General features: G+C 34.3%; 1 protein-coding gene across 6 annotated transcripts in view; it reads left to right on the top strand.

Annotated features, from left to right (window-relative positions):
- XPO1 (exportin 1) overlaps positions 1–15,309 on the top strand; it is a 46,075-nt gene extending 30,766 nt beyond the window's left edge. For all 6 annotated transcript variants that reach the window (XM_058278640.2, XM_058278642.2, XM_071208858.1 and 3 more), the window contains 19 exons: positions 241–422; positions 1,292–1,340; positions 1,426–1,545; positions 3,213–3,341; positions 4,836–4,994; positions 6,212–6,409; positions 6,769–6,907; positions 7,097–7,278; positions 7,360–7,516; positions 7,599–7,762; positions 8,025–8,159; positions 8,463–8,646; positions 8,960–9,066; positions 10,976–11,170; positions 12,005–12,173; positions 12,863–12,997; positions 13,080–13,239; positions 13,327–13,423; positions 14,271–15,309. In XM_058278640.2, the coding sequence (XP_058134623.1) occupies positions 241–422; positions 1,292–1,340; positions 1,426–1,545; positions 3,213–3,341; positions 4,836–4,994; positions 6,212–6,409; positions 6,769–6,907; positions 7,097–7,278; positions 7,360–7,516; positions 7,599–7,762; positions 8,025–8,159; positions 8,463–8,646; positions 8,960–9,066; positions 10,976–11,170; positions 12,005–12,173; positions 12,863–12,997; positions 13,080–13,239; positions 13,327–13,423; positions 14,271–14,417 (2,808 nt within the window). In that variant the 3' untranslated portion in view covers positions 14,418–15,309. The remainder of the gene's footprint in view (positions 1–240; positions 423–1,291; positions 1,341–1,425; positions 1,546–3,212; positions 3,342–4,835; positions 4,995–6,211; positions 6,410–6,768; positions 6,908–7,096; positions 7,279–7,359; positions 7,517–7,598; positions 7,763–8,024; positions 8,160–8,462; positions 8,647–8,959; positions 9,067–10,975; positions 11,171–12,004; positions 12,174–12,862; positions 12,998–13,079; positions 13,240–13,326; positions 13,424–14,270) is intronic.
- Positions 15,310–15,862: the final 553 nt, after the last annotated feature.

The following is a 15,862-nucleotide window of genomic DNA, read 5'->3' as shown; positions in this document are numbered from 1 at the left end:
TTTGGTGAAATAATGATAGGCATATGCATTAGAGCCAGATTGGATGATTAGTTAGAGTAATTAAGAGAAGTTATGGGTATTGGAGGTTGATGACTTTTATCTGTATTGTATTTTCTACCCAGTGTATGGTATGAAGGGTGGTACATTTCCTGTTAAAATTAAGGGGAGAAAATTAATTAGTTTGTTTGAATGTTGTTTTGCCTTTAACAACAAAGTAAAATTAACTTTTCATGTCTTTAGATACTGAAACAAGAATGGCCCAAACACTGGCCAACTTTTATTAGTGACATTGTAGGAGCAAGTAGGACCAGTGAAAGCCTCTGTCAGAATAACATGGTGATTCTTAAACTCTTAAGCGAAGAAGTATTTGATTTCTCTAGTGGACAGATAACCCAAGTGAAAGCCAAACACTTGAAGGACAGGCAAGTAACTTTTGTTTCTTTCATTTTTTTAAAGTCACTTCTCAAACAATTTTACTTAATTTGGAGGTGAATGAATATTTTAGGAGCGATGACCAGTAAATTTCTTGTAATGGTTTTAGAATACAAATTAAGAAATAGTCTCCAAATGGGCCTTAGTACTGTAAATCTGGAGCGGAATGGTATGTGGGGATTTAGGGAGAAGTTGCTATATTTCTTCCATAGTCATAGTAAATATATGTCATACATCTCAGGCAAAAGGAATACATTGAAAAGTTCCCAAAAACCTTGGGATCTGTCTTATGATATGATGACTGTAGTTTCAAAGAAAAGTACTTGTATCCAAATGTATACCAAATTCTTACTAGCCCTGCTGCTTCTTAGTGCCCCTGTAATTCTCTCTAAAAATAGGCTTTTCTTACACTTCATAACAAGAGTTTGTCCTGTTCATTAGGAACAAAGTAAAATTGTACCTTGATGTATTAAAACCAGCTTCAGAGTTCAGTTTTTCTTCTGGTTTGCTATATGAGCACATTTTAGGATTTGGGGTATATCATATTTATTGTCATTTTACTTAACTTTGGAGTTTGTTTCAATTACTGAAGTAGAATAAGGATGACAAAACCCAAATCCCCAAGAAAGGAAATTTTATGCTGTACTGCAGTGTTTACTATTGAGTTTTAAAGTAGTAATAAGTGTAATTTTAGTAGCTCTGTAGCTTTTGATGGAATTAATTATAGCTTTAATGAGAGGTCATTCAAGTCTTTAAAAACAAGATTGCTAAAATTTTTAATCCTTTTTGTTAGTATTTATGTCTTTTTGTTTGTATTTAAGTATTTTTGTCTTCTAAATCTGATTACTTTTTTTTATAGCATGTGCAATGAGTTTTCACAGATATTTCAACTCTGTCAGTTTGTGATGGTAAGTAATTTTTTTTTTAATTTCACTTTAAAAAAAATAACAATTTATAGGAAGATGAATACGTGCAGTTATGCTTTTGTTGCAGGAAAATTCCCAAAATGCTCCACTTGTACATGCAACCTTGGAAACATTGCTCAGATTTCTTAACTGGATTCCACTGGGATATATTTTTGAGACCAAGTTAATCAGCACATTAATTTATAAGGTAAAGTGAATACATTTCAGTTTTATTTGTACTTGGTAGTCCCATATTCTTTTTATTAGTCTCCTTTTTCTTTTCAAGATTTATTTAAATAGCACCCCCCCACACACACACACACACCACCAGTTGTCTGGTCTCTGTGTCCATTTGCTGTGCATTCTTCTGTGTTTGCTTTTCTTCTCTTTAGGCGGTACCGGGAACTCATCCTGGGACCTTCCAGAGTGGGGGAGAGGTACTCAATTTCTTGCCCCACCTCAGCTCCCTGGTCTGCTGCATCTCTTTTTTGTCTCTCCTCTGTGTCTCTTTTTATTGCATCATCTTGCAGCACCAGCTTTCCACTGAGGCTCCCACTCCTGCTGAGGCCAGCTTTCCTTCACCAGGGGACCCTGGGACTTGGACCCCGGGACTCTGTACCGCTTGTTTGGTAGATGGGAGCGCAGTTGCTTGAGCCATGTCTGTTTCCCTCATTTGTGAATCTCTTATATAAGACCTTTCCTTTTTCATAATCATAACCAATGTTGTTTCTAAAATGAGGAAAACTGCTCAGAAGCATTGAGCACTTTTCCATGGTTTCAGCTAGTAATGCACGGAATGGTTCTCATTCCTGTGCTTTTGCCATCTTATGTGATTTCACAAATTCAGTGAAGATCTGTAATGGATTTGGTTTATATTGACACATTTTAGACATATAGGTCATAGGTAAAGTAAGTAAATGATGTTTCTACAAAATGAGAAGTCTCTTTTTTCCTGATAGTTTTAAAGCAGCAACTTGTTTAGACATATAGGTCATAGGTAAAGTAAGTAAATGATGTTTCTACAAAATGAGAAGTCTCTTTTTTCCTGATAGTTTTAAAGCAGCAACTTGTAATGCCTTAAAATACCCTACAGTTGTTCTTGAGAGATAACCACTATTACTGATTGGCTAAATTATTTTTCTAGATTTTTTTTGGCAGATTCAATGGATACATTATATAGTGAATTGTAGACTATATTATAAATACCTTTATTAGGCATTGTAGTTGAAGGTTCTTAACTTTTTACAAGGGATTTACAATATTAGAGCCATCATTTTATTAATAGACAGCTAAATTACCATCATTTTTTGCTATTATTGACAATATTGCCAGGAATTTCTTATATATAGGATATTTCTTATATATAGGTTATTACCTAGACATTTACTTTTGAAGAAATTTTTATACATGCAAAATCAGGTCAATAAATAGAAGTGTCCAAATTGCTTTCCACAGAGGTTTATGCCATTTTTTTTTATACCTTCTAAGAACAGAATATGAAAGTGCCCATTTTTTCCCCACCCTTATTAATCCAAGGTGTATTTTTGAAAATTCTAAGCGGTCATGAATTTTGGGTCTTCTTTTTAGACCACACGGAAACATGATATCCCTAAACATCCTTGGAAGTTACTAAATAACTTCCTCTTTTTAGGTGTGTGAGGAAGAAAACATAATTTGCCCTTAAAGCGTTTACTGTCTAATGGTTTCCTCAGAAGAGATCTACAAAATAAAATATATGTACCCATTTATTTGCTCTTATCTCATATTCCTATTTCCCAATTGCTGAATCCATTCTTTTTTTTCCTAATAATTTTTAACAAACTGTTTCAAGCCATTGAATTATAAACTGCTTTTTTTTCTTCTTTTTGTAAATAGTTCCTGAATGTTCCAATGTTTCGAAATGTCTCACTGAAGTGCCTCACTGAGATTGCTGGTGTGAGCGTAAGCCAATATGAAGAACAATTTGTAACGCTATTTACACTGACAATGATGCAGCTAAAACAGGTAATATAATACTGTCTTAAAAATTAATAATTTAGTGCCTTAGAAAGTGTTGGATTACATTTGAACTGTTTGGAGAACCATAGTAATTTCAGAAAGGGAGATATTTTAGGGACATCTTTAGTTTACTTTGAGGAAACTGAAAAATTGAGGCCCAGATTTTAGTGACATGTCTAAATTAAACCAAACTACTTTCTATCTGAAATAGTTTGATTAGGGTTATATGCAGTGATCCAGAAAGTAATCTCACAGTACTATCTTACTGTATATGATTGTGGTCTGAGTGAATTGATTAAATATTTGGTTTTTAATGACACAAGGAAAGGGAAAGTCTGATACAGGGTAAAGTTCACAGGATGTAATAGAGGCAGAAAGTTAACTTTATCATATGCAACTTTTTTTTTTCTTTTTAAATTTAGGTTGAAATAATTTAAGTTTACAGGATATGTTGCAAAAATAATACAAACCCATATAGAGAATGTCCCTCCCCACCCCACCTAGATACCCATATCCAATTTTAACATTTTGCCACCTTTGCCGTATCTGTCCCTCCTTTCCCTATCTATCTTATGAACATTTGGGAGCAGGTTGCAAAAATCGTACTCCTCAAACACATAATATACTTCCTTGTACATTTTGTACAAGTCTTTTTTTTTTTAAGATTTATTTATTTATTTAATTCCCCCCCTCCCCTGGTTGTCTGTTCTCTCTGTCTATTTGCTGCGTCTTGTTTCTTTGTGTGCTTCTGTTGTAGTCAGCGGCGCGGGAAGTGTGGGTGGTGCCATTCCTGGGCAGGCTGCACTTTCTTTCACGCTGGGCAGCTCTCCTTACGGGGCACTCCTTGCGTGTGGGGCTCCCCTACGCGGGGAAACCTCTGCATGGCACGGCACTCCTTGTGCGCATCAGCACTGCGTGTGGGCCAGCTCCACACGGGTCAAGGAGGCCCGGGATTAGAACCGCAGACCTCCCATGTGGTAGACGGGCGCCCTAACCACTGGGCCAAGTCCGTTTCTCTGTACAAGTCTTAAATGCAGTTATTAGCAAGTTGAAGAAATCTAACATCGATAAAAATTTTACATTGTTTTCCAGCTTTTTTAATGTCCTAATGTCCTTTTGAATCTTCTCCATTCTTAGATACTATGTAGGATTGCATATGAATTTAATTGTAATTATCTCTTTAGTTTTTTTTCTTTCTTTAATTGTGGAAACATTTATACAACATACATCTTCCCAATCCCACGCAAGCATACCATTTAGTGGGATTAATTAAATTCAGAGTGTTGCAATACGCTTTCCATCATTTTGAAATTAAAATCTAGGTCACTAAGTTTCAAGAAAAGGTTGTATGTTTAGCAGAGCAAAGAATTATAGTGAAGAGTAAGCTGTTGGACTGTAGATGGTTAATATTCATAAAAGGATGATAGAATTTTAGGACTTAATAGTATTTTGTTATTTTTATATAATGGCAGGCTAATAGTTCTACTTTTAAACTTGTAGATGCTTCCTTTAAATACCAATATTCGACTTGCATATTCAAATGGAAAAGATGATGAACAGAACTTTATTCAGAATCTCAGTTTGTTTCTCTGCACATTTCTTAAGGAACATGGTCAACTTATAGAAAAAAGATTAAATCTCAGGGAAACACTGATGGAGGTAGGCTTTGTGCAAACTGAAATGCTTTTCTACATATTAAAAATTCTTAAAATGATTTCTTCTCACATGACTTTATCTTTTGAGATTTCTCACCTTTTGTGCATTATAAATATATGTTAATTGTGAAATAACAGCCACAAGAAGGGTTCCCAGATTTTGTGTTCTACCTAATTCGAGGGCCAAAAATTCATAATCAAATTTGCAATTTTCTAAGAGGTATTTACAGAAATCCAAAGCAGCCCACATATATTCCAATATTGGTCTTGTATCTTAATGTATGTTGTGATATGATACATTTTTGGCTAAGGTGGGAATGGCACATTGGAGAAAATTTTATTTCAGAACTTCTGGATACCACTTGGCTAAATGAAGAGTTGTTTTACCTAGTGCCATTATGTGATTATAGTAATAAGTTATCTAAAATACCATGTGACTCCAAAATGATGTGATTTTCCCCCATTCCAGATGACACACTGTCATCACCAATATGGGAAAACCAAAGGCCTTTTTGAAAATTTAGGTTTTTTTATATAACAAAATTACCCATTTTAAGTATATAATTCAACAACACTCAGTATATACTCTGTCTAGTTCCGAAAATATTTCATTATATGAAAAGATGACCCTGTACCCATTAAACAGTCACCTACCATTCAGACCCCCACAACCCCTGGCAACCACTAAATCTGCTTTAAGCCTCTATGGATTTACCTATTGTGGATGTTTTGTTTAACTGGAATCATAGTGTGACCTTTTGTGTTGGGCTTAATTCCTTTAGCATAGTGTTTTCAAGTTTCATCCCATTTTAGCATGTATTAGAACTCCATTCCTTTTTCTGGCTGAATAAGATCCCATGTGGCTGAATAAGATATACCACATCTGGTTTATCCATTTATCTGTCAGAGGACCCTTTGGGGATTTCATCCTTTTGCTACTGTAACAAAAGGTCTTTTAGAACTCCACACCTTTATAAGATACTTGATTAAAAACATGTGTTGATCAGCAACTATGAAATAGGATTTTTAGGTGTCTGTGTTAAAAGAATGTGCAGTTTATACCCAGAGAATTTACAGTCTTATTGGATAAATAATGAAATCTAAGATGTCTAAAAAATAAAATATGAATTCTTGTTTCCCATTAAAACAAAAGTTGAATGGGGGCTTTGAGCTGGTTAATGTCTGAGGGTTATCTTAATACTTTTGGTCTTGCATATATAGGCTCTTCACTACATGTTATTGGTATCAGAAGTGGAAGAAACTGAAATCTTTAAAATTTGTCTTGAGTACTGGAATCATTTGGCAGCTGAACTCTATAGAGAGAGCCCATTCTCTACATCTGCCTCTCCATTGCTGTCTGGAAGTCAACATTTTGATGTTCCTCCCAGGAGACAGCTCTATTTGCCTGTATTATCCAAGGTAACATTGTAGTGGATGGTTGAGTGCTCTTTCTGTTGCTTTTACAGTGTACTTTTATGCTTTCTTAAAAAATTTGAATTTGTGAGTTAAAAAAGAGAATCCAAGAACTTCAATGTGAAGATTGAAAACTAAAACATGAAAGGGGTTGTTTTATGAGCTGTGCAGTTCAAATACTGTGGTCCTTGTGCTGGCAGCAGTTCGAAATAAAAATTATGGGCCAAACTTCAGTCTACTGAGACAGAATTTCTGGAAATTGTTTTAATAAGCTATCTACATTATTATTATTCATGTTAAATAAATTTGGAAAACCATTTGTGTAGAGTTACTTTTTAAAGTATATTTGATTTATTGTTGAATAGGTCCGTTTATTGATGGTTAGTCGAATGGCTAAACCAGAGGAAGTATTGGTTGTAGAAAATGATCAGGGAGAAGTTGTGAGAGAATTCATGAAGGATACAGATTCCATAAATTTATATAAGAATATGAGAGAAACATTAGGTAAGTAATAAATAATATTAACTTTTATCTCTCTAGGGTGGTAAATAATTCTTAGGAAATGTGACATAAATTTAGTTTCTGAGTCTGAACAGCCATCTTTATTAACGCACTGTTACACCTTGCCGCGAATCTTTTTGTGTATCAAGTTTTGTAATTGAAATATCTGGGACTTTTTCCCCCTTCTTTTAGTTTATCTTACTCATCTGGATTATGCAGATACAGAAAGAATAATGACTGAAAAGCTTCACAATCAAGTGAATGGTACAGAATGGTCTTGGAAAAATTTGAATACATTGTGTTGGGCAATAGGTTCCATTAGTGGAGCAATGCATGAAGAGGATGAAAAAAGATTTCTTGTTACTGTTATAAAGGTATGCAAGATACATGTCTAAACTAGAACCTTTTAATAATTACTGTGTTACTGTAAATCACCTAAATTTTCTGTCTTTCAGGATCTGTTAGGATTATGTGAACAGAAAAGAGGCAAAGATAATAAAGCTATTATTGCATCAAATATCATGTACATAGTAGGTCAATATCCAAGATTTTTGAGAGCTCACTGGAAATTTTTGAAGACTGTAGTTAACAAGCTATTTGAATTCATGCATGGTAAATCTTTTTATTTAATGTATTTTATTTTGATAATGTTTTTGTTGAACAAAATAGATGAATTTTTTTGTTGTTTTGCTAGAGACCCATGATGGAGTCCAGGATATGGCTTGTGATACTTTCATTAAAATAGCGCAAAAATGCCGCAGACATTTTGTTCAAGTTCAGGTTGGAGAAGTAATGCCTTTTATTGATGAGATTTTGAACAACATTAACACTATTATTTGTGATCTTCAGCCTCAACAGGTATGTAAAGTACTAAGCCTCTTCTTTGAAATTAACTGAATTAATCACAATTCTTGATGGGAATAAAAAGAATGGCACTACGAGATTCAGTTGTAGAAACTTAATCTCCAATTTTTTAGGCTTAATTTAAAATGTTTTAGGCTGCTGTTCTACTGAGTAAAATTCAGTTTCAGATCATAATGTTTTGGGTCTTTTTGTTTTTTTGGTTTTTTTTGTTTAAGATGGATAAATGTTTGAGTAAGATATCTACTTTTTAAAATAGGTTCATACATTTTATGAAGCTGTGGGGTACATGATTGGTGCACAGACAGACCAAACTGTACAAGAACATTTGATAGAAAAATACATGCTACTTCCTAATCAAGTGTGGGACAGCATAATCCAGCAAGCTACCAAAGTAAGATTTTATTAAACTTTTCTAATGGGATTGAAGAAGACTTTGTTATTTACTGGGAGTGAATTCAGTATTCAATATATATACACTTCATCAACAAGTGCTTTTGTTGTATGGCCTTGCACAAAAAATTGCATGTAGTGTATTTATACTCTCTTTAAATGGCAAGTTGAAAATAAATCATTCCTTCCTTAAGTGTAGGTATAGGTAATTGTGATAGATGTTTAGTGCAAAGGAGGTGTGGTGTGTTTTGCTGTAACAATTACATGGACAATTTTTTTTTATGGGAATGTGTTTTCTTCGTAGAATGTGGATATACTTAAAGATCCTGAAACAGTCAAACAACTTGGTAGCATATTGAAAACAAATGTGAGAGCTTGCAAAGCTGTTGGACACCCCTTTGTAATTCAGCTTGGAAGAATTTATTTAGATATGCTTAATGTATACAAGTGCCTCAGTGAAAATATTTCTGCAGCTATCCAAGCTAATGGTAGGTTGTTCTGAATTCTTGTCCATTGATTCAGATAGCAAATCATTTCTACCTTCTGCCTAAGTTAAAGCATTCCGTAATTCTCAAGTATTTCTACTCTCCCCTATCCCAGGTGACCATAAACATTTTAAAAGCAAATTTCATGTCCCTTTCCCTTTTAAAATTAGTGTCAGTTTTCCAAATAAATTAATCTGTGTACCCTTGGCTTCAAGATTTCTATGATAAAAGGGAGCTAGCAGCATCTGAAGGACACATACCTAACACTGTATAATTTTAGATGACAAGTTAGATTCCACTTGATTCTGTTTTTCAGGTGAGATGGTTACAAAGCAACCACTGATTAGAAGTATGCGAACAGTAAAAAGGGAAACTTTAAAGTTAATATCTGGTTGGGTTAGCCGGTCCAATGATCCACAGATGGTAAGTAAGAGATTTCTAACGTTTTTGGTTCTTTTTTTTTTTAAAGGTGATACTGAATTCTCTGGAATATGCTTTTCTCTGTAGCTAATTTACAGATAATATGTTTACATTTGAGATTATTTTACAGCATTTTATGGAAATCAGAGTTTAAGCTGTACTTCGTTTAACTCCAGTAAGAACTAGTACTTTCCAGATTGAAGGTTTGAAAGTCTGTTTTCATCTTTTATTCCTTAATAAAAGTCTTAATGATTTCTGAGTCTTAAGTGATTTCCAGAAAAGAGACATTTCAAAAATTAAAACCAGCCTCATGACTGAACTTGGAAAGATGTGAATTTGTTTTTGGTATTGATATTATATATTCTTGATCTGTTTTATTCACTTGATACTTTGATGCTATAAAAAAATGTCCTGTTAACTTTTTTTTGTTTTGTTTTGAATAGTGGTTGACAAGTATGCCATTTACTTTATAAATAATCTCTAGTTAAGGGAATAGTTTTGAGGAAACGAGTACAATTCTTATAACTTGTCCCCCAAATTGAAGCATTTTGAATTCATGTATCATTTGTTCAGGTCTATATTTAATATTTGAAAGTAGAAAGTAGAATGGATTAAAAGAATTGTAGAGCTGTATTGATTTACGGTAGCTTGGGCAAGTATCAGTAATATAGGTGGGAATCATAAGAAGGAGGGTATCATGTTTTCAAGTCTTAAGGGAAAACCTAAATATCCTGAGTCCTATTAAAAATATACAGGTTATTACCTTAGTATGACTGCTTATTTTGGGGCCCGTGGAAACCTGCACAGTCTTTCTAACACAACTCTTCTGGAGTAGGTGATAGTTATTGGTAAAAACATTAATGGACAAATAATAACTGATCACCTGCTCCATAAAAGGGATTTTGTATTTGTTGGTTCCTCTTGATGTTGCCCATTTAAGATGATGATGCAGATCACGGTTAGAAAGGCTTTTCTTTGCTTTTACATTACGCACCTACATTTACTGTATTTCTAGAATCATTCTCCTGTCATGAAGTGTAACCTGGGGTTAGGCTTTTTTTTAGGAGTTCTTTTTTATTTATCTCCCCTCCCCCCCTCCCGTTGTCTGCTCTCTGTGTCCATTTCCTGCGTGTTCTTCTGTGACCGCTTCTGTCCTTATCAGCGGCACTGGGAATCTGTGTTTGTTTTTTGTTGAGTCATCTTGTGTCAGCTCTCTGGTGCCATCCTTGGGCAGGCTGCACTTTCTTTCGCGCTGGGCAGGTCTCCTTATGGGGCACACTCCTTGCGCGTGGGGCTCCCCTATGCAGGGGACACCCCTGCATGGCACGACACTCCTTGCGCACATTAGCACTGTGCATGGGCCAGCTCCACACGGGTCAAGGAGGCCTGGCGTTTGAAGCGTGGACCTCCCATGTGGTAGGTGGATGCCCTATCCATTGGGCCAAGTCCGCTTCCCTGCGTTTAGGTATATAATTTTGGGCCTCAGGTTCCTTTTTCTATATTTGAACTAAATCAATAATGCTTATGAATATGGCATAGCTTTATTCCCTTAGAGTTAGATATTTGAACTTTTAGACCAGAGAAATTCCTAGTTGTTTTTTAAAATAGTTTACTGTGTGAAAATCCTCAGCAGAAAGAGTTTATTTGGAGGGGAGGTTGTAACATTTTGTCAGAGAGCAGCTAGCATTTATTGAACTTACATGGTCCTTTCCAACCTGTTGTATGATTTCCTGATCATACAGGAAATCATACAACATGATTAATATAGGAAAACCTGAAAAAAGCATAGGATTTCCCCCTCTTCTGCAGATAATCAACCAAAATCACACAGGCAACAGTAACGTAGGTATTTATAATTGTTAACAAGTTAATTAGCTTAAAACTTGAAATTGTATTTTTTTTCCCCTAACAGGTAGCTGAAAATTTTGTTCCTCCTCTGTTGGATGCAGTTCTCATTGATTATCAGAGAAATGTCCCAGCTGCTAGAGAACCAGAAGTGCTTAGTACCATGGCTATTATTGTCAACAAGTTAGGAGGACATATAACAGCTGAAATACCTCAAATATTTGATGCTGTGTTTGAATGCACATTAAATATGATAAATAAGGTTTGTTGTTTATATTTCAATTATGTAATGAGAAACTGCAGTGTATCTTTATGATATGATAATATTTATGAATGTAGCATAGCTTTATTTCTTTAATGTTAAATATTTGAACTTTTAGATCAGGGAATTCTTACTTGATTTTTAAATAATTTAACTATGTAAAAATCCTCAAAGCAAAAAGTTTATTAGGAGGAGGATTGTAACATTTATTCAGAGAAAAGCTAGCATTTATTGAAAACTGGTGTTTGTTAGGCATTCTAAGAACTTGGCTGTATTATTTAAATAAATGAAAAGTTTGGTCCACAACCTTAGGTTATATTTGTATATAGTGTATGGACATAAGAAACCAAGGGCTGTATCTGCATAGTGTATGGACATAAGAAACCAAGAAGAAAAATGTAGATGGGAAGTGTAAAAATTTACACAATGGTTGACTATTCAGCTAATTTTTTGCCAATCTGTTCTAATCTCACAATACAAAGATTGGTAGTAATAGTTTCATTTCATTCTTCAAGTATTTTTTGGGTGAGTTTTTATTCTTCACTAAAAAGATTGGGTTAATTTTGCCATGAATAAAAATAGGTCTTTATCTTTGGTTTATTCTCAAATTTAATGTATACATGCCAAATCATATTCTTTAGTGTTAGGTGACTTTCCTTACCTTCTAATTTGATAACTCATAATGAAAACTAGAGGTGTTTCACCTCCAGTGAGAGGTCAGTTATATTTTCTTTGAGTTGGCCCTTCAATAGAAGTTCAGTTAACATCCCCAAATATTTTTCTCCTATTTGACAGTTAAGGCATTGAAAACTTCTTTCCACCACTTATTTCCAGGACTTTGAAGAATATCCTGAACACAGAACAAACTTCTTCTTACTACTTCAGGCTGTCAATTCTCACTGTTTCCCAGCATTTTTGGCTATTCCACCTGCGCAATTCAAGCTTGTTTTGGATTCCATTATTTGGGCTTTCAAACATACTATGAGGAATGTTGCAGATACAGGTAATGTGGATACATGGAAATGTACTTTTATTTATATGCCTGCCAATCTAAAACCTGCATATACAAACAAATATAGGTAGGTATATAGTTGTAGATCGCTAGGTTATTTACTTCACTTGTTTTCAGAATTTTGGATGCCTAAATAGCATGAACAGGTACCTGAGTAAGTGTCTAGACCACTTAAAAATCAACTCTTCTGACAGGATTGACTTACGGGAATAGAGCCAAAATTTAAGATAGGGATGTTATCATTTCAGAAATTTAGTTAGCTCTGAATCTGTACCAATAATTAAAAGTGTTCCCTCTTTCCATATGCTTTTCCTTTGTAACAGTAAGGCCCAACCAAGGGAAAGAAGGTTAAGACAGAGGGATTTTTGTTTAATTTTTGAATAATTTATTATAATAGAAATGTCTACTTAGTTGTGCTATCCTATTTTGAGAGTGACTCAACTATACCTTCAGAAATAGTGGAAAGGGTAATGGTCATTAACTAGATTGTAAGTCTCCACTTAAGCAGGCATTGTTTCTAATTTAACTCCATTTTGCTAATTTAAGGTAATTTAGGCAAGTAATTGTATCTCATGATCAAAAAAGAGGGAGAACAGGATTTTAATTAGAATACTTTAGAAGCTAAACTACTATATGAATGTTAATCCATAATACCTATATTGGTGTTCTGTGTCTTTCAGGGTTACAGATACTTTTTACACTCTTACAAAATGTTGCCCAAGAAGAAGCTGCAGCTCAGAGTTTCTATCAAACGTATTTCTGTGATATTCTTCAGCACATCTTTTCAGTTGTGACAGACACCTCACACACTGCTGGTTAGAATTTTAAACCATAAAAATGTTAAGTGTTCCAGTTGTTATTACATCTTGTAGTTAATAATTTTTCTGTTATCAACAGGTTTAACAATGCATGCATCAATTCTTGCATATATGTTTAATTTGGTAGAAGAAGGAAAAATAAGTACACCGTTAAATCCTGGAAATCCAGTTAACAACCAAATGTTTATTCAGGAATATGTGGCTAATCTCCTTAAGTCTGCATTCCCTCATCTACAAGAGTAAATATACTTTCTAATAAAGTTATCTTCATTCCCCCACCTCACCCCCAATAAGTGATTATTAAATCATTGTATTTTGATTTGCAGTGCTCAAGTTAAGCTCTTTGTGACAGGGCTTTTCAGCCTAAATCAGGATATTCCTGCTTTCAAGGAACATCTTAGGGATTTCTTAGTACAAATAAAGGTATGTATTTATAAATAGAGAAATTGTAAACTTAATAAGGTGTCTCTTGTTGTGTCATTGAATTAATCACTTGAGTTGTAATTCAGAATGAGTGGAATTTTTATAATGTACCATTATAATGTAACAGTCTTACTAAAAGAATCTGAGAATGAGTACAGAATGAAAAAACCAAATCAGGGCCAAGAACATTGAACAACATTTTAGAATGTTTCTGGAAATGTATTCACTTAAAATCATCTAAATGTCTATTGTCAAATTGGTGGTTGAATCCCACAGACTTTTTTTTTTTTAAGATTTAAAAAATTCATTCTCCAACCTCATTGTTTGCACTTGATATCTGTTCTCTGTGTCTGCTTGTCTTCTCTTTTAGGAGGCACTGGGAATTGAACCCGGGACCTCCCATGTGGTAGGCAGGAGCTCAGGCTCTTGAGCCACATCTGCTTCCCCCACAGATGTTTTTAAGAAATGTAACGGGGGGTGGCAAATGGGTAGTTTCTCTTAGGATTTTATACCCATTTTATTTCTTTAAAGGGAGAATCCATTTGGGGGAACTCAGGACCTCCTATGTGGGAAGCTCAACTGCTTGAACCACATCTACTCCTATGTATATTTTAAATGAGTTAACACTTTTCCTATGCCTTTTTTTTTTTTAAACCTGTTTTATCTTTAAACCAGCAACTTTGGTGTTCAATTCAACTACATTGTAAATACACTATAATTTGAAACCCAACCAATTGATTGAAATGTGTATTCTTGTAATAGAGTTATCTCCATTTTTTTTCCAAGGCAAGTCCTTTTCTCAGGTTGAAGTTGATTATTTTGATAATTCAACCATTTATTTTCACAGGAGTTTGCAGGTGAAGATACATCTGATTTGTTTTTGGAAGAAAGAGAAACAGCCCTTCGACAGGCTCAGGAAGAGAAACATAAACTTCAAATGTCTGTACCTGGCATCCTTAATCCACATGAAATTCCAGAAGAAATGTGTGATTAAAATCAGAAGTCATGCTGTTTTTTTCTCTGTACAATTCTTGTGGCAAGAAGAAAACAGCATATGGATATTTGTCGACCAAAATGATGCCAATTTGTAAATTAAAATGTCACCTAGTGGCCCTTTTTCTTATGTGTTTTTTGTATAAGAAATTTTCTGTGAAATATCCTTCCATTGTTTAAGCTTTTGTTTTGGTCATCTTTATTTAGTTTGCATGAAGTTGAAAATTAAGGCATTTTTAAAAATTTTACTTCATGCCCATTTTGTGGCTGGGATGGGGGGTGGAGGCAAATTCAATTTGAACATAATACTTGTAAATTCTATTGCAAAATTATACAATTTTTCGTGTAAACGATACTAATTTTTAATGAGGGAGCATTTTCTTTCTAGCCTGTATTTCAGTCTAGAAGAAAAGGTAATGAGTAAAACAAATTGCGTGGTTAAAAGGATTATAGTGCTGCATCGTCTGAAGTTAGAGCACCTCTTGGACTGAATTGTTTGTCTAGACTACATGTATTACAAGTCTGTATGGCAGGTTTGCAGCAAGATCATGTGCATATCATCCCATTGTAAAGCAACTTCAAAAAATATGGGAACAGTTATTTTTACACAGTTCTTTTTGTTTTTGTGTGTGTGTGCTGTCGCTTGTCGACAACAGCTTTTTGTTTTCCTCAATGAGGAGTGTTGCTCATTTGTGAGCCTTCATTAACTCGAAGTGAAATGGTTAAAAATATTTATCCTGTTAGAATAGGCTGCATCTTTTTAACAACTCATTAAAAAAACAAAACAAAACAAAACTCTGGCTTTTGAGATGACTTATACTAATTTACATTGTTTACCAAGCTGTAGTGCTTTAAGAACACTACTTAAGCAAAATAAACTTGGTTTACATTTATTTTCCCTTTTGGCTCAAAATTATTCCTACATTATTAAACATGGTTATTTGTTTAAAGACAGCAGTTGTGTAAAATGAATATATTCCTGAGATATCTTCTGCTACCAAGAAACAAATGCCTTCTGTGACAGTTTAACTCATTGTACCCTTTTTTCAGATTGGAGATCACTTTGTCTAAGAGTACGTTTTACAAAGATTAGTCTTATAATGAGATGAGATACAAGAACTCCCAGCAGATACTCTTTGTTAATTGTATTCTTATAAAATGGTAGTAATCCTTAAAATTCTTGAACTCTTTTTAAGAGTAGAATGGGGCGGGGGAGTATGTGGAGTTATGGTACATGAAGGTAGAACTGAGGGAGTGGGGGAAGGGGAAAAGAAAATCAGAATGATTGATTTAGCATAAAATACAACCATAATGAAAAGCCTTAAATTTATGGTGAATCAGTAACATTGTAGAATTAGTCATGTTCCTGGCTTTTTAGGTCTTTAGCAGAAATGCCGTCATTGTAAATAGAATGTAGTCGCACCTAAAATGATTTTTTGAAGTTTT

The sequence above is a fragment of the Dasypus novemcinctus genome, chromosome 17, assembly GCF_030445035.2.
Source record: "Dasypus novemcinctus isolate mDasNov1 chromosome 17, mDasNov1.1.hap2, whole genome shotgun sequence".
Classification (NCBI taxonomy): Eukaryota; Metazoa; Chordata; class Mammalia; order Cingulata; family Dasypodidae; genus Dasypus; species Dasypus novemcinctus.
The sequence above is the reverse complement of the archived record's forward strand: the minus strand, read 5'-3'. Positions and strand labels throughout refer to the sequence as shown.